This window comes from Agelaius tricolor, unplaced genomic scaffold, assembly GCF_023055355.1.
Source record: "Agelaius tricolor isolate 1412-34295 unplaced genomic scaffold, bAgeTri1.0.p SCAF_4, whole genome shotgun sequence".
NCBI lineage: Eukaryota > Metazoa > Chordata > Aves > Passeriformes > Icteridae > Agelaius > Agelaius tricolor.
In genome coordinates this window covers 35,154,975-35,173,243 of record NW_027269264.1, presented here as the reverse complement: position 1 = coordinate 35,173,243, position 18,269 = coordinate 35,154,975, and the positions used below count along the sequence as shown (strand labels likewise).

Genomic DNA, 18,269 nt, shown 5'->3' with positions numbered 1-18,269 from the left:
GACTGTAAAAGGTGGTTTGTGTAAAACTGTACTATTACTGCATTGTAATGGTTTATGAAAAACTGTATAAAAATCATTCTACTGTTTACACTGAAGGACCTTCAGTGTAACAGCAGCACCATTAGAATGTATGCTTGCTACATGAATCATAAATTTGAACTAATATGAAATACTATGTATTTTAGTAATAATATGTACTAAAAGATGTTTTAAAATGGACTAAGTTTTAATAATGGTCATTGTCACAGTCTTCCTGCAGTTGCATTTATGCTCAGTGAGCTAACAATCTGTGGCAGTCTTGGACAATAGTAACAGTAATACTCTACATTAGTAGGACCAAGATAATTGCAAAAGTAGATGAGAAAAAGTTACCTGCCTAATTTGCCATCAGTCATCCACATAGTTAAAGGCCTTAACCATGGCCACAGCTACTGCCTACATTCAGTGTCTGTGTGTGCACAGTGGAGCCTTCATTAGAGACATCCATGGGGTGAGACTTTTGACGGCAGCATGCTGTGCTTGATGTTGCTTGCATTGTTCTGAGCAGTGTGGGTGGGATTGGGTGGTGTTTCTTCTTATGAGTGTGAAAAGAAATGTTGTTGAGAAGGGTGAATATGTCTTTTGACACCACGAATTTTATTCCTGAGTCAAAACAATAGTGCTTTTAAATTTAAACAAATAAACTGAAGGTAATTTGTTTTAAATAAACCTCTTCGTTGCTTAACAGACTACTAACTAGTGCAGGATTTTTTTTTCTTGCTTTTTAAGGGTGGAAAACAAAGCTTAAGGAAAGCAAAACACAGAAAAACAATGTTGTCATGGCCTCAGATCAGCTGTAATTTTTTGCAGTCTAAGGACTATGGATTCGTTTAGGTTAAAATATTATGTGTATAATTAAATAAAACTTGGAGAAAATTGGCACGTCAATATCAAGTATAAGAGATGTAGTGTGGTGCACACAGAGATTCTTCTCCTGCATTGAGGAAGTGCTGACACAGATGTCTACATGCAGTGAGTTCAGTGCTTATTTCAGGTTTTTGTCCTTGTGAGTAGTCTACTGTGAATTAGGATCATCCTGATAGAAGCCAGAATAACATGTTGCATTCTTCAACAACAGTGTAGTGAACGAGATTCAAATATAGTTGTATGAAGGTGGAAAAGATGTAATTTATATGCTGGCATTCGTAAATACCTGTACTAGATTTTTAATATAGTGAATTAAAAGTAGAATTCACTTTGGCTTGTGGGTAATACTGTGTTATTACCCACAAGTGTAATATGTGTTTCAATTAAATTATACACTTTTCCCAACAGATTATGTCCTTTTCTGGGGAAAAATGAGCTAGATGCTTCTATTGAAAGGAACCAATATGCAGGAGTTGTTATTGTATAAATCTAACTGTAAGATTGTACATTATGGCCAGTAGAGTACAGTGTGTTTTCACTTTAGAGGTCTCTGGAGTACTGGCTGTTTGCCAAAAATCAAAATACTGTACTAGAAACCATTTGTAGGAACTTCTTTGAAGTCATTTAGACTCAATGCCAAAATCCATATTAATCCTTCTCAGTAATGTCCACTATTTCAAATTCATAATTAGGATGCAAGGTGAGGCTGACACCTTACTCTGTTTTTCTAACTCCTGAACTACTTCAGGTAATCAGAGAATCAAAGAATCATTGAGTTTGAAAAAGACCATTGAGTCCCACTGCAAACCTAACACTGCTGAGGCCACCACTAAACCATACCTCGAAGTGTGGTTCTCAGACTTTGCCATTTAGTGGTCAGTGGAAGAATGGAATCACTGAATTGAAGTAAATTACTTGGTTTTGTATTGGGAGAATGCCTTTTATTTGAAACACCTAATGACTAAGTGTTTTGTGCTGCTTGATGAAAGTCTCACATATGCATCAGCCACCAGACCATGTGGTTTTCACCTCGTGGAATCATACATAGGACAAAAGGACAGAAAATCTTGAGCTATCCCATACACAGATATGAATTTTACCAGTTGAAGTGTAGGAATTTTCTGTTAGTGTTCCTACAAAAAAATTTTCCCTCGTGTCTTTTTAAGCCCTTTTTATAGGCCACTAATGGTCCCAGCAGACCTTCTGGAAGAGAATGTGTACTTCTGAATTTATACCAAGGTTTGTATCCCATAATTATGTGACTGACTTTAGCGCTTCCTTTCATGCTTGTTTAATAACTTAGACTTAATCATGAGAATATTCTCATTTTGTTGCTAATGGAGTTTTTTCTTATGTGACATTTAAAAAGATTTTACTAATATTTTCATTTGATTATTCATGTGATTCATTATGTTCAGTAGAAGAAAAAGGCAAAGATGCCAAATCTCACCTAAAACCAGGTGTTATTGTAATACAAAGCTTTAGGCTCCATTATTTATGCAAAATGCAAGCTGTCTCACTGGCCTCCAGTTACACAGAACAGGTGCACACTCTGTTTTGAAAGTTCTTGATTAGTCTGGTATGGAACTGCTAAGATTTTTCTGCTGTTCATGAACTCCAGGTTAAGGCCCAATTCTCGTTCCTTTATATGGTATAGTCATATTTATGCTCAAAGAGCAATAGTTTATGTAGAGTAACTGCAATTGTGTTTAGCTGATTCTATTTTAAGAAAACCGTATGAAAAAATCTAAGGGATATAAAAGTATTAGAAAATAGATAATTTAGTACTACCAAAGATTTTGATCATCTCTGGATTCACAGCTTATATCTGTGAGCAGGTGGAAAGCTGTGGGTAGGAGTCAGAGACTGAGGCAACAAAGGGAACCTTTGGCTGGGCTCTGCTACAGCCACCTGACCAAGGGGAGCCCATGGACCAAACCTTCCTGCTCCAGCACAGGAGGCATTGTGCCTGAGGGTCATGGCCTGCAGGGGAACTCAGCCACCCCAGCAGCTGTTGGGAAAGTAGCTTGGAGGGCTGAGGCAATCCAGGAGACTCCTGGAATGCGTGGAGGATAACTTCCAGAGCCAGGTGAAGACAGCCCTGCCAGAGGGAATGTGGTACAGGATCTGTTGGTCACCAGTGCAAGTGAGCTAACTGGGCACCAGGACTGGAGGCAGCCTGGGCTGCAGGGATCACACACTGCTGGAGTGTGCAGCCCTGAAGGATAGGGCTTGGGTAAGGAGTAAAAGTTCAGCTCTTGAACTTTAGGAAAGCAGACTTCCAGTCCTTTGGAAACCTAGTCTGTGAGATCCCCTGACAGACTGCCCTCAGGGACAAGGGAGTAGAAAAGAGCTGGCAGATCTTTATTCAGTTCTTCCAAACAGCATGAGAGCTGGCAATCCTCAGGAGCAAGAAATCAGCCAAGGGGGGCAAGTGACCGGCATGGCTGAGTAGGAATTTGCTGGTCAAAGTTAAGGGAAAGAAACCAGGACAGGTGACCTAGAAGAGTTTGGAGATGAAGCACAGCTGTGTAGGTAGGCCGTGAGAAAGGCCAAGGCAACAAAACTGGACCTGAACCTGGCAAGGGACACAAAGAATAATGGGAAGGGCTTCTACAGGTACATTAACCAGGAAAAGAAGGTCAAAGAAGGGGTACCCTCTCTAATAAACAGCACTGGAAAACCGGAGAACTGGTAACAACAGAAATAGAGAAGGCTGAGGTTCTTAACAACTTTTGCCTTAGTCTTCAATGGGAAACTCTTCCCACACCTCTTGACTGAATGGATAAGAGGATGAGGACTGGGAGAGCCAGGTCCTTCCCACTGGAAGAGATGGTGAGGTTTGTGACCACCTGAGGAACCTGAATGTACCCAAGGAGATGCATCCCAGAGTCCTGAGGGAATTGGCTGATGTAGTTGCATGGCTACAGGAAGGGCAGGTCCTGTCTGACCAAGCAGTGGCTGTGATGGGTTGACTGCATCAGTGGGTAAGGGAAGGGTTACAGATAGCATTTTTCTGGACTTCAGTAAAGCCTTTGACATGGTCCACTACAAGTGATAGGAGCTGGGAAAAGGGTAGGACACTGGGGTACTAGAAGTACCATCATAAAAGGTTAAATTGCAATGAAGTAGGGTGTGGGGATCAGATGGGATCCAAGCATGAAGAGGGATAATGGGACAAGTGGGATTTCCCTGTGGTTTTGGGCTCCTTTCATCCTGCCCTCCTGCTCTCCCTATTTTGCCTCCCCCTCTGTCTAATTGGAGAGATGTACTTGATGGGTGGACTGTTTTATGGATAAGAAAGTGTTTGGATGGCCGCATTCCAGAGAGTGGTGGTCAGCATCTCAGAGTCCTGATGGACATCAGTGATAAAGTGGTGTCACTCAGGAACCAGTGTTATTTAGTATCTTCATTAATGACAGACAAAGGGATCAAGTGCACCCTCAGCAAATTTGCAGATGACACCACATGAAGTGGTACAGTTGCCAGACCTAAAGGACAGGATGCCATCCAGAGGCAAATGGACAAGTTCTCTCATAAGAGCTTATGGGTATTTCATGCAGTTTACCAAGGCAAAGTGCAAGGTGCTGCCTGTGGGTCAGAGCAGCCCTGGTACCAGCCCAGGCTGGGGATGAACAGATCCCAGCAGCCCTGCCCAGAAGGAATTGGGGGTGCTGGTGGCTGAGGCTGGACATGACCCAGCCATGGGCACTCCCAGCCCAGAGAGCCACACGTGTCCTGGGCTGCATCCAGAGCAGGGTGGGCAGCAGGGCCAGGGAGGGGATTCTGCCCCTCTGCCCTGCCCTGCTGAGACCCCACCTGCAGGGCTGCATCAGCTCTGGGCTCCCAGCACAGGAAGGACAGGGACCTGCTGGAGGGAGTCCAGAGGAGGCCACAGAGATGATCAGAGGGATGGAGCACCTCTCCTGTGAGGAAAGGCTGGAAAAGAGAAAGCTTTGGAGTGACTTAATTGCAGCCTTCTGGTACCTGAAGGGAGTCCACAAGAAAGGTGAAGAGGGACTTTTTACAAGAGCCTACAGTGACAGGACAAGGGGCATGGATTCAGACTGAAAGAAGGCAGGTTTAAATTAGATATCGTGAAGAAATTCTGTTCTGTGAGGGTGGTGAGGCACTGGAACAGTCCAGTCAAGTTATGAATACCCTATCCCCGGAAGTGTTCAAGGCCAGGCAAGAGCTCTCACCAACCTGACCTAGTGAAAGGTGTGCCTGCCCATGGCAGGCACATTGGAGCTTGATGATCTTTATGATTCCTTCCAATCCAAGCCATTCTATGATTACCTTGAGCATGTGATTCTTCTTGGAAGGATGATTTGAAGTCATACAAATGTACAAATATTACAGTTAAAAAAAAAAGGGCAGAGAAACATTTAATTTTGGCAATGTTACAGAAGCAGACTATGGGCAGCATAATAAAAGTGGTCTTTTGTTTGAGATCTATCTCTGGGTGATTTAAAAATCAGTGGAAGCTATTTGAGCTGTTTTGAGTTTTATTTCTTTTGATTTTTATTTTTCTTGCAAGGTTTTGGAGACAAAAGTATTAATCTAAAGTATTAATCTATCAATATTGAAATCAAGTAACAATTCTGGGAACTCGTTTTATAGTGTCTGAAATTGTCTGAATCCAGTAACGGTTTAAAGATACAATCATTAATATGGTAACTTTCAATTAGCCTCATTGACATGTTATTAATTACAGGAAGTGTGAAGCCTAAAAGTTGGTGACAACACAAAAAGAAAGGAGTTAGGATGTATGCTTTTAGAAGATATTTGGTAGATGTAGAGCAGTTAGAGGCACCTTTGGTGAAAAGTGTTTTCCAAAATTCAGCATATGTCCTTGAGTGTCTGTATGCCTAGGTAAATTAGCCCAAATAAAATGACGGTATCCAGTGCTTTTCTTAGATTGTACAAAATAGGAGCTATCTTGATTTCTTGTGTGGTTTCCTTGCTCCCTGTCAGGGGATTCTGTCATCACTTTGGCAATCCATGTTATTTTGTGACTTAGGTATGCTGTAATGTTGGGATTTCCAACAGCCTCTTGAAATAATACAAACTAGGAAGCTGACATTCTTTGCTTGCACTTTATTTTATCTATTTATGAATTAATAGTTGTTTTTTTTAAGAGCTGTATGAGGGAGATATTGCCTGGTGACTGTGAGTAATATATAACTGTTAATTGAGCAAAAGATCATATTTCCTGCCACTAGCTTACTTTTGTTTTTATGTTTTTCCACCTTTCTCCTAATACTAAAAAATTATAGTTAAGTTGCTCTCATGGCTTCAGTTGAAAGATCATGTAAATGTGGCTGGACTGTGTGATAGCCCTTCTCCTCTTAGCTGTTGCAGAGTTACTGGAGCATAGCCTCACTATGAGTGTGAGAGAGGTTATAGCTCTCACAGCTCAGTAGGTAATTCTTGGATTATGTCATAGATATTGCCAGTAGGAGGATTACTTAGATTAAATGTTGTAGTCCACTGCTTTAACAGAATGTAAATTAGAGGAGTAGAATTATAATTTTCCTCATCCTTAGAAGCAAATTTATTTTCTTAATAATACATATTTTATCCAAACATATTTATGAGCTATGATCAAAATAAGTCTATGTTCATTATTGCAGGATTTTTATACTAAAGAATAAGTACAAAAGAAAACAAACAGAATTTTGTGTCTGTGGTAATAATAGTATTAATAGTAACAATGCTTCTTTAAGATCTCTCTCAGACCAAACCATTCTGATTCTTTGTGACTCTGCGGTACTGCGGAGAGGAATGTATGACCGCCTCTCTTTTCTGTAGTAGGTTTAATAAGCCATATAGTGATTTTTATTTTAAATAATTAGGGAAAATAGTTTTTTGCATCAATGTAAGCTTAATTAATAAGAACTTACTGAGCTGGCAAAAAGAAACATGTTCATATTGGGAGGATTCAGTGGTTTGTAACTAGTTAGCTTAGTTGCAATAAAGAAAGCCACAACTACTACTGTCAGTGATCTTACACTTTTCCCTTTTTTTCTCCATGATTGGTGGGGGGGAGGGGGGCAGAACCCTGATGTTGCTCTTGTTCTTATACAAGAGCTAGTTTAAAGATACTTCTTTTAGGGTGATGTTTTATCTTTCAGCATGTGCAGTTAGCCTTTTGGCTAGACCAATTGGTACCAAGAAAGTGTAAACGTACAGTATCAGTGTGGAGTCCCTACATGTGGTTGCTTTCAGTCAAAATGGGGTGGGAGGACAGTCAGTATTTTAATTTTTTTTACTGTCTTTCTAAACAGCTGTATAAAAAAAAGTTTTGCGAGTTTAATCTTAATAATCTAAACCCAAAAAAGCAGACACACTCTGTCATAAAATAACTATTAGTGACTAGTTTGTATCCTATAAATCTAACTTGAGTTGATAATATGGTCCATTACCAGCTAACTGCACAGAGTATTTTTCATTTTACACTCTTCAGTTACTTTTTAGTGAAGTGTTAAAAAATATGAAGCTTTTCTCCTCTCTAAAATTGCACACTGTCTGTCTGTTATTAGGGAGATAACAGCTCTTATAAATGTTTCAGTAAGCATTAAGTAGACAGTTATGTGCACTCTCATTCCACGCTTATTTGCTTACTGTAATAAACTGATAAAATATGTGTGGTTTGTCTCTGTGTATCTGCAGGCATCATGAGTCACATAGATTTCCTTTAGAAATAATGTTGTGTCTGCAGAATTGATTGGTTATTTTCATAAACCATCCAAAGGTACACAAACGACTTCTATTATTTAAACATGCTGTGTAAGATTTGTAGGAGATTATCTCCTGGTTAGTAGATGCTTCTTGTTCTGTTAACTCTGTGTGGTTTTATTTTAACCCTAGAGTGATTGCAGGTACCTGCCCCATGGGTTTTATCGCAACTACTTTAAAAATTTTAGAATTAAAACAAAAAACTGCTTACCAGACTGATGGCAGCTGTTAAATACATCACATTACAGTCACATCAGCCTTTGTCAGCTCAAAATCCTTACTAGCAAGTAGAGGTTTTGAAAACTCCAATTTTCCAGAATTAAATTGCTTTGTTCAACATATGTATGTTTTATTTATTTTCAGTACTGCCACATTAAATGCAAGTGAAAATTAATGTTGTGTACAAAGAAAGATGACTTAAACATAATGTCATTATTCTGAGGATCCTGTGTGGTTTTGCTGCTACGTATAGTATGATGTTGAAAATAAAAGTGAATGGTCTCACAAGCTTTTTATTACTGAAAGAAGAAATAATGCTGAAGGGGGCATAGGCATAGATTAAAATCTCTAAAAATTACAAAAGGGATTCAGTAAAACTTGAATCAGTGTTACTGATTTAACTATAGTGACACCGTTTTTCTCTATGTGTATGCATTTTAGAGCAGCTCATCCTGGGTGCCATCATGCAGCACAGGTAGGACAACCAGGGGATCTGGCCTAGCCAGCACAGGTTGGTAAAAGGCAAAGGTCCAAAAGGCTGAGGCCAATGGTGTGAGGTTCAACAAGGCCCAGTGCTGGGTCCTGCCCTTGGGTCACAGCAACCCCAGGCAGCTCCACAGGCTGGGGCAGAGTGGCTGGGAAGGACCTGGGGGTGCTGGTGACAGCAGCTGAACATGAGCCAGGCTGTGCCCAGGTGGCCAAGAAGGCCAATGGCATCCTGGCCTGGATCAGCAATGCTGTGGCCAGCAGGGCCAGGGCAGGGATTGGCCCCCTGTGCTGGGCACTGGGGAGGCCACACCTCCAGTGCTGTGTCCAGTTCTGGGCTACTCATTATAAGAAGATCATTCTGGTGCTGGAGCAAGTCCACAAAAAAACAATGGAGCTGGGAAAGGGTCTGGAGCACAAGTCTGGTGAGGGAGCTGGGGGTTGTTATCCTAGAGAAAAGGAAGCTCAGGAGGGACCTTGTCACTCTACAGCTGTTTGAAAGGAGGGTGTAGCCAGGTGGGGGTTGGCCTCTTCTCCCGGGTAAATGATAGAAAAAGAGGAAATAGCCTCCTGTTTGGCCAGGGGAGATTTAGGTTGGGTATTAGGAAAAAAATTCTTCACTGAAAAAATTATCAGGCATTGGAATGGGCTGGCCAGGGAAGTGGTGGAATCACTAATCTTGGGAGTCTTCAGAAAGCATGTGAGTGTGACACCTAGGAACATGGTTTACTGAAGATGGCAGGGCTGGGTAAACAGTTGGACACAGAACTTAGATATCTTTTCCAGCCTCAATGGCTCTATGTTTCTGTATATCTACTTGACTGACTTCTGACTACTTTTTAAGTTTTCATTCCTATTAATAATTATCATTAATAAAGCCAGCCCTAAGTTAACGCAAAGATGCTAATGTACTGCAAAATACTTTTGTTAACATGAATCAAACATAGATCTTAAACTTGCTAATGTAAAATGAGAGAACCATTTCATGAAATAACTTTTCTATTATGCATGTCCTGCTCAAATTGAATTGAATATTAAAAGCCAGAGGCTGCGCTTAAAACTTAAAAATAAGGTTTAAATTCCATCTTAAAACTTGAGTTTTGTCATTATTTGAGTAATGGTTCAAATAGCATACTAATTTGACTGCTAATAACCTCTTACAGTTATTGTCTCTTTCTCTGTACCAATAAGGCATTCATTATTCAAGGTATTTCCTTTATTATTTCTTGACAACTGAGGCATTTTTTTGAGAGTTTGACCTTGACAGTTATTTCTAGAAAACTAAGAAGACTATTAATCTGTGGAAATTTGGGACTTCTATTCAAAGATGTTTTTGAGTTTTCAGTAACTGTGAAGGTCCATACAAATTATACCTTTTCCAGTCATTTTTTTGTTACTTGTAAGAGTGGTCATGTGATGTCACAGGTCATTATTTTATAAATATAATTTGAACTAACTCTGATCTTTCCTTAAAACTTGTGTAAAGTACTCAAATTCACTTGTTTTCATATTTCTTAAACTCCTTACTTTTGAGCTCATTACTTCCTTGTCAGAAGTATCTGGGATTTTGTTTCCACACTGAATGTCTTTTCTTTATGCTTTTTCTGCAGGATAGAACGGACTGAAACATCCTTGGGATTTTTCTTATTGCTTCTAGCAGCAAGACTATTTAAAAAGTGTCAGCATCTTTCTGCTCTATATAACTATGTTTTTACTGTTTCAGCAGTGTAATTGTTAGACAACATTTTTTGTGGTTTTAACAAGAGAAACAGAAGACAATTTCTCACTACTTTGGGAATACCCTTGAATTCTGATGCACAGAATGTTTTTTTCTGGAAAAAACATAACTAACTGTAACTCTTAAAAAACGTGATAATTTAATAACTAACTGTAAAGCTAAAAAATTGAAAACAGTTTTATAGTGGAAAGTGAGATAGCTACAACAAAGGTATTTTCAGCACCAGAAATGGTTTTGGGCTCTGTATCTGATATTTATTACTGCAATTTGCTTATGTATTTCACAGGTTTCTGGTTCACTAAAATTCCAACTTAAAAGCAGGTGCTCTAACTGAGTGAAAAATGCAGTATTCAATTGTCATTTTAACTGTTCTTGACTTACAGCATTTGCCAACTATTGTGTTATACTTAACAGGTCACTATGCAAGTCTCTGTGCCAACAAAAACACATGAACTGCTTCATCGAATGAGTGGGAAAGGATTAGCAGCCCATTATCACTTCTCAAGACAGCCAGGCATTTTTGGTGATCTTATGGTACCTGTGCAAGTGACAGTAACAAACACAACTGATCAGAAGATAGAGAACATTCACATTGGAGAGAAGAAATTACCTCCAGGCATGAGGATGCATGAGTTTAATCCAATAGGTAACTATATCCTATCTCAAAAAAATCAGGTTCTTAATCTTCAGCAAAATTCCAAATAGAGGAAAGTGGTTTTGCATAGTTACATGTATATTCATATATGTGTGTGTGGTGGGGAGCGTAGGTGTACATATCTACACAGACACTCATCAGCTATTAACTTGTTAAGACCAAACCTTTCTGCATGCCTACAAACTTTGATTCTCTTACTGTCTTATTTTACTGACTGGCTATTATGGGCTTCTATTAAAAAGGAGGTTTTGGTTATATATTCACAATTATTTTCTTACTTATCTTTAAGTGAATCTAAATGTGTTACATATATTGGTGGCTCAGAGCATTGCCATTGTGAGCTTATGGCAGTAGAGTGGAAGTGTATGTTTTAGTTTGGCTTGTGTCTACCATAGTTCCACAAATTGTGTCTGCTTAGATTAGATAAAAAGCAATGTGTAGTGAGACCTGATCTAAATTGTTTTACTTTCTACTTTGTAATCAGGATGGTTTTTTGCTACATTTCTGTGGAAAAGAGTATAAAACTTCAGAAAGAGCACAGATCACAGCAAGATTTTTCAAGATTAATACCTGTATACACAATCTGCTTTCTTTTCTCAACAGTTCTTTATTTTAGGACATTGTGGTATAAGCAGAAGGAGCAGAAGTGTCTCTGTTTCATAATAAAAATTCCTTTCTTTCAATTAACTACATTATTATGTGAATATGTATCATGATAAAAGAATACAGGAACATGTTCTTAAAGCAGGACAGTGAACTAAAGATTATTATTTTAAGTAGCTAAGACGTTTGTATTAAATGGCTGTAAACTATTGAAATAATTTTGTTAACATAGAAAAGATTATGCAGATTTACACCAAATAGCTACAAAAGCAGTTGTCCAGTACTATAGTTTATATCATAGTTAAAATTAATAATAATAACTTTTTGCATCTTGGTAATGATGCGTACTTGATCAAGGCAGTTACTTTTAGAATTCTATTAGTTTGGGGTTTTTTAAGTGAACATTTTGCTGCTTATTCCTCAAAATAAGTCCAGCTCAGAATTGAAATGTCAAGTTAGTTTTGCCCATGGGCTTCATTTTATATCCCTACCTGCAAACATTTTAAAGAAATAAAGCACAAAGGCTTACCAGTAGAAATCTAGAAATACAGTAAATCAGATCAGGAGATACTATACCCACAATAGTATAGCAATTAACAGTAACCCACTGTTACTGTTACCCACAGTAACCACAGGAGATACTATACCCACAATCGTAGCAATTAACAGTAACATTCACTTGTCTCACATAAAAGCATGGGGGGAAAAAAAGTGGAATTAATGAATTATCCACTTTGGGTTCCTTGAGCTCCACAAAACAATCCTACCTTGTAAAGTATTTATTTCCCCAAGAAAGACATTGCAGTATTTGTCCTGAAAAGCTATTGGTTTCTTCTGCAGAAAATAAGCTCTGTAGTTCTTCCAAAATTTTTTTTTCTTGCTTGAATGCAAATTTTCTGTATTCTTTATAATTTTGTGTAGGACTAAGCCTATATACCCTGTTCTTACATTTTGTGTTTCCAGTGTTTGGAAAACACATCCTACCATTTACTTAGCAGACCCAACAGAAGAAGAAGTGTCAGCATAGACAGGTATTCCTGCTGGAATATAAGTCTAGTTTTGCTTCAGTCACTCAAAGTACTGTTGACAATTGTCCCAATACTTCCAGTAGAAATAGTTAAATTATTTCACCCAAATCCCTGTGCACAACACTTTCTTGTTGTTAAGTGTGTTTGAAACTCCCTTTGAAAACATTAAGCTCAAAGAGTTCGGTAAAGTTAATTCTGAATTTGAGCTGGAACCTTTAAACTTTCAGTGCTTTAAATAGACTCCTTGGAATACTTTTTTTTCTACTCAGTTCCTAGTGTTAGTTTAGACTTTAGCCAGCAGCATTAACTCCATCTTTTCTGCATTGTTGCAAACCTAATCTTCAAATAGTTAAATTTTGTAACATTTTGTCATGGAGCAGCTATCTACTTTCAGTTCCTGAAAAGTATCAGGTACATTATGAATAATCTGTAAATCAGACATTTTTCTGCCTGCCTATTCTTTTTTATTTTAATTCCTCTCTTTTAAGTGTGCTTTCAGCTCTTCGTTGTAATCTTGAGAAGGCAAAGTCTGCTTCAATGTTTGTTTTTACTTATGTAAGAAAGAGCTTACAAGGAAGCTTACAAGTTTTTAACAAAAGCTTTATCTCTACAACATGAGGGAAATAGTGTAGTGATTTAGCCAAGAATCTAAGAATGAGTATGTCTCCTGACATCTTCACTGCCAAGAGTGTCTCAGTCTGCATTGCTTGTATAGCACAAAGTCATCTTCCATGTAGTGTTCATAATCCTTCTTCTCGGTTCCAGCTAATGCAAGTAGAATATTGAGGCACAAGTAAACCACAGAAATTATGAAATAATGTTAAGCTCAGCTTTCCATTATGGTGTGTATTAATGTAGATCTTATTTGTTGTATTTTGCAATTTACTAACTAAATCTGCAAACCAGTGTTATTGAAAATGAAATCTCAGTGCTGGATCTGTGAACAGTTAAAAGGATGTCACTTCAATTTTTTTTCTGTAAATAATTTTCCTTTCCTTGCTTTTCTAATACAAGGCCTTATTCTGTTGATAGAGCTCTAAGACTGAAATGGCAGCATTTCATGTGCATTAACTGTGTGAGAGGGGGAATCCAGGATGCTTAAACATGCAAGTGTGACATTTGGGTAATGCCTATTTGTAATAAAACTACAGCTGTTGGATTTTTTCTTACAGAGCTTTTTGGGGGTTTTAGTTATGTGAAGTTTGGAGGGTTGCATCTGATGTCTTCTGTTGCCTTGCATGTGTACTTTATCTCTTAAAAATCTCTTCATGCAGAGTGCCTTGAGCCTGGAGGATCCTTTACTGCTACAATGGGGATTGACTTCTGTGATTCTACCCAGACAGCCAGTTTCCAGTTATGGTAAGTTCTTGGGAGGGGGAAGGTAATTTTTTGCTCCTGGAATGTAAAACTAGTGTTCATTGGAAGCCTACTTGGTATCAGACTCACTGTTTTATTAAATATTCAAAGAATTAAACAAAATTTACAACATTATATACATCCACGATGTTTTAAGAGAAATAGCACATTATTAGTGTTCAGTTTTACTTTTAGTAGCTTTATTTTTTTGTCCCGCTCTTCTAGGGATTCTTGTTAACATTGTCTGGAAAGGAGCAGTCATGTCTGACCATTCTACTTTAGTGTTTTGTGTGTGTTCTCCCTTTTAAGAAACAACAAGTCAAAATGGCACATAGTGTGAGCAATTTTACTACCCTGAGTCTTTATTATGGGTGCTTGTGGTTGTTGTAACATGACTGCCTGAAAACAACCCCAAAACTTGCCCACCAAAGAAATACTGTAGATTCTTTTAAATCAATAGTGAGAACGAAACCAAGTAATTGGCTTGCCAACTAAATCTTGTCTAATATGCCTGATTTACATTTTTTGTGCTCATTATTGGCGTGTGCAACATCCTCTTTCTGCCTCCTAGGCTAGCAGGGAACTCGTTCACCCAGTGAGAGTTCTGTTGCAAACTAGCATTTGAAAATGGGTTAATTTCAGCATTGGGAAAAAATGGATGGAGAGAAATGGATGGGAGAAAACTTGAAACCTTCTTTTAGGGGATTGTCAGGTTTATGTAGTTTTTAAACTGTGCAAAAGCATATATAGGTCTACACAATTTTTTTTACATATTTTGAAATAATGGATTTTTTATATGTTTTGTTGCAAGAAACACAGCTTTCAATATTCAGTACAAAAAGAAGGATATTGAATAGACATTCATATTGCTGCATTTCAGTTTAAGGGAAGCCCTTTGTTAAAGTTCTGTACTTCTTCCTTTGGAAAATTTCTGTAGCAATTTTAGTATACTGCTACTAAGCACAGCTTGTTCAACTGACAAGTTACTGGAGATAGCATGAAAATCCTAATAATAGAGATGTACCCAAGTGATTCCTAAAGTACCACTGCTAAAATAACATTTCTTGTTCTGGGGGCAAGGAGGTTTTACTATTGGATTTTTTCTTTCCATTTCTCAAACTTTTCCTTGTACAGTAGATGCTCCTGCATAGTCAGTTTACACATATTTGTACTTCCAGCAAAATCTCTGCAGCATATAGTTTATGCACGTCATGCTCTTATAGCTGGTCTGTTTGCTGTCTGCTGGAATTTGGAAACAGCTTTGAACTGTTGCCTGATGTTTGTTTGGAAGGAGCTTCCCTTTTAGGCAGTGCAGTTTCAAAATTGCTTCAAAATCATAGACTCTGACTCTCTTTATCTAAATAAATTTTGAATTTTATAAAATAGTATCTTCTTGATAGTTTATCAAGCAGAAATATAATTTTTAAAATAAAGCAGATATTTTTCTTTCAAGTATGTCATTTCAGTCTACCAATGATTTGATTTTTAACTTACACCATTTATTGCTAAGAATCTTAGCAGTGATGAGGATAAGCAATGTAGCATAACACATTGATTTTATGCAGATCATCACCTTTATGTTTTGGGAGGTCTGCTGTATTAGTGATATATAAAAACTGATTACTTTCTCCAACATTGCCTAGTAATTGTTTATTATTTTCCTATTAGACAAACAAGACAGATCAATATTCCTGAACACCAAGCAGACTATGAGTAACATCACTGTAAATAGATTTGCCTCAGACCTCAGTGGTGTATTCATTTTAATGATTTAGACAATGTGAGTCCAATGACAAAAGCGCTCAAGCTAAGTTTAAAATTAAATTAAGAATAGGAATTGCTTGCTTTGTTCTTTTACTAATTGATAGGGCCTTGTTTCTTTGCTGTTAGTTCCTAGAAAATAGTATAAAAATAGGTAAAACATTATTTGCATTAAATTTGCTATTTTACACTGAAAACTTATTTTGTTCAAAATCCTACTGATCTTCAGTATCACTGAAGAAACTGTGCAGTGTGATGTTTTGGGAGCAATGTCTCAAAGAACTCAGCTGCAGGCTCTGTAACTTACTATACTTTTCAAAAAGCTTTTATCCAAAAGAAGGAATGACTTCTAGAAGTTTGTCAAAATGTTGAAATAATGTGCACGCAAAGGTGTCTATATTCTTGTATTTCCTATTAACATATGTCTATGAAAGATGTTGTCAGTTATTTTACATTTTTGCTAGAAATATATTCAGCAGTAAAGTGTTCCTGATCATAAGAATTTTCTTTACGTTGTTCTAAGAGGAGCACTTTATCTTGCATCAAATGTAATTGATCCTGAAGCAGTGTAATCACAATTACTCACTTTCTTAATTGGCCTGCCCAAAATCAGAAAATGGAAACCGATCGGCAGTGTTTAAATCAATAGCTTTGTAGTAAAGCTTGTGGGGGTAGGGACATAGTGGTAATGGGTAGATCAATTGGTCTTAGATGCCAATCATGGACTGTGTGTTTTGCATAGCAAACACTACCCTTCAGCTTAGGGATGTGCTGTTGTACTGGTGGTTCAATAAATACAAACTGTATAAAGAAAAAAAACTAACATGAGTCATAAAATATTTAGATCTTTTTCTGAATTTGTTGTACAAGTCAAGGACAATAAAGGAGAAACTGCAATATAGAGGTTTGAAGGAATGAGCTTTGAAAGACCTGCTCAAATACTATTTCTGATAAGCAAACCTTACCAAGATCACACATCTAATTAAAGTGGGGTGAAATGCCTCAACTTGAAAACTGTGCCTAATGCATTTATTTAGAATGTATATTAGGATGTTCACAGCATGCACTTGTGAGGAGAACATCTCTTCATTGTTATTTTTCTTACGCCACCTCCTTCCAGAGGCAGCTATTTCAGCCACACTGGTGTTCTGCATGATAATGCCTCTCAAGCAAAAAGTTAAAGAGGAATAAATGGAGGGACTCAGCCTTTTAAAAGATTTTTTGAATGTTACTCTTTGTTTTTGTGTTACTTTGTTCTCATTTTGCAAGCAGGATATACACAGCTTAGGAGTTTAGAGCAATTTGTTATTGGCTAACTCATATGCAAGGTAGGTTGCTACCTTGTTGAATTCTAGTTAAAGTTTAGTATATCCACCATCCAAGTAAGAGACCTGAGCCTTAGCTAAGCAGGTAGGCATCAGTTGAGCAGAGAAAAGGTTGGAATGGATTCTTGATATAACAGAGTATCTGCAATACTCCACTGACAGTGGAATTACTTCCTTTTTTCCCCATGTCAGATGTTAAAGATTTCCATGTTAGTGTGGTTTTTGTTGAATCCTTGAGCTCCTAGTGTTCACCATGTCAACAATCCTACCACTTGTGTTATCTTTATTGTCTTACATGTCTCTGCTTTTCAGATATTCTCAAGTCTTTCTCTCAGCTTACTAGTTTTTTGAGATGTCTGAACAAATAATGGGAGCTTTGCTATGTCAGAATTTTGCCCATGGATCCTTGTAATGAAAATATTTGAATCCCTTGAGATGAAAGACAGGGAAGGTTATAGAGACAGAGAGTTATAGCCCTTACATGCCCTTACTCTATTTTTGTATGTGTATTTAGCATTATGAATTTCTGTCTGTTTGTATAACTCAGTAGGCAAATCTCCAATTTCTTGTAGGCGTGATGAAAAACTAAAGGTGAAGAGGAGATGTCCTTTTTATAACATTGAAAGCTTATCTTTATGTTTTCTTTCTTATTCTTTTCCTCCTCTCTTTCCAAATTACCTTAGTTGTTCCCAAAACCATAAAAGAACCACAGCTTTAAAGATAAAATTAAGTTATTGAGAGCCTGGTTCTCTTCTTTTTTCTGTTCTTTTGAAAAGTACGCAGGGAGTTGTTTAGCTTTCTTTGAAGCTGTTTGGTGTAGGGGAGATGTCCATGCCATGCATCTCTCTCCCTAGTTTTGACTTTGCATTTCCTCTCCCTAGTTTTCTCAAGGTTTAAGTGCAAAAAAACACAACCAGAGCTCCCAAGAAGAAAAATGAAATGAAAGCAATGGCTTTTGTGCCTTTCATTCTTTTTCAAAATAATTAGGTAATTGGAAAATTGTGTGACATGACAGAGGTTTTTAGCTGGTTACCTTATATTGGCATTTTTTAGTGTCCCAGTGTCATCAGAAGGACCCGCTCCTTCTAATGAGGAGAATACATACTCTTGTATGTCTGTTCATTTCGTCTGTCCTGTACTATATAAAGAAAACATTTTGCTGATTACTCCAGAAGAGTTTGGTGTAGCAGAAAGAATCTAGGAATTTCTTAAAAGAAGTATATTCTGTGAATGAGATTTTAAAACTTTGTTCAGTCTGTTCTCTGCAGGTTTCATCTTATTTTAGAAGCTTTTGCTCTGAATTTTATTTTCAATGGAAGAGATTTTTTGCAGCATGAAATTTGCTCACTTCACTCTGTGTTGATGTAGAAATCTTCCCAAGCAGAACTTCTACCTGCAAAGCAAGTAAATGAAGAGGGTTGGTTGGGTAGCAGTCAGTATTTCTGTTGAGT

At 37.7% G+C, this 18,269-nt stretch overlaps 1 protein-coding gene across 5 annotated transcripts in view; it reads left to right on the top strand.

Annotated features, from left to right (window-relative positions):
* Positions 1 to 18,269, top strand: part of AP3B1 (adaptor related protein complex 3 subunit beta 1) — a 153,885-nt gene that overhangs the window by 112,649 nt on the left and 22,967 nt on the right. For 4 of the 5 annotated variants that reach the window (XR_011678941.1, XM_071425249.1, XM_071425247.1 and 1 more), the window contains exons 23-24: positions 10,505 to 10,736; positions 13,651 to 13,735. Coding sequence is in view for 4 of the 5 variants with exons in the window: in XM_071425249.1 (XP_071281350.1) it covers positions 10,505 to 10,736; positions 13,651 to 13,735 (317 nt within the window). In the remaining variant the exon portion in view is untranslated. Of the gene's footprint in view, positions 1 to 2,072; positions 2,143 to 10,504; positions 10,737 to 13,650; positions 13,736 to 18,269 lie in introns of those variants that run through there. The other variant, XM_071425251.1, reaches the window with a different exon arrangement.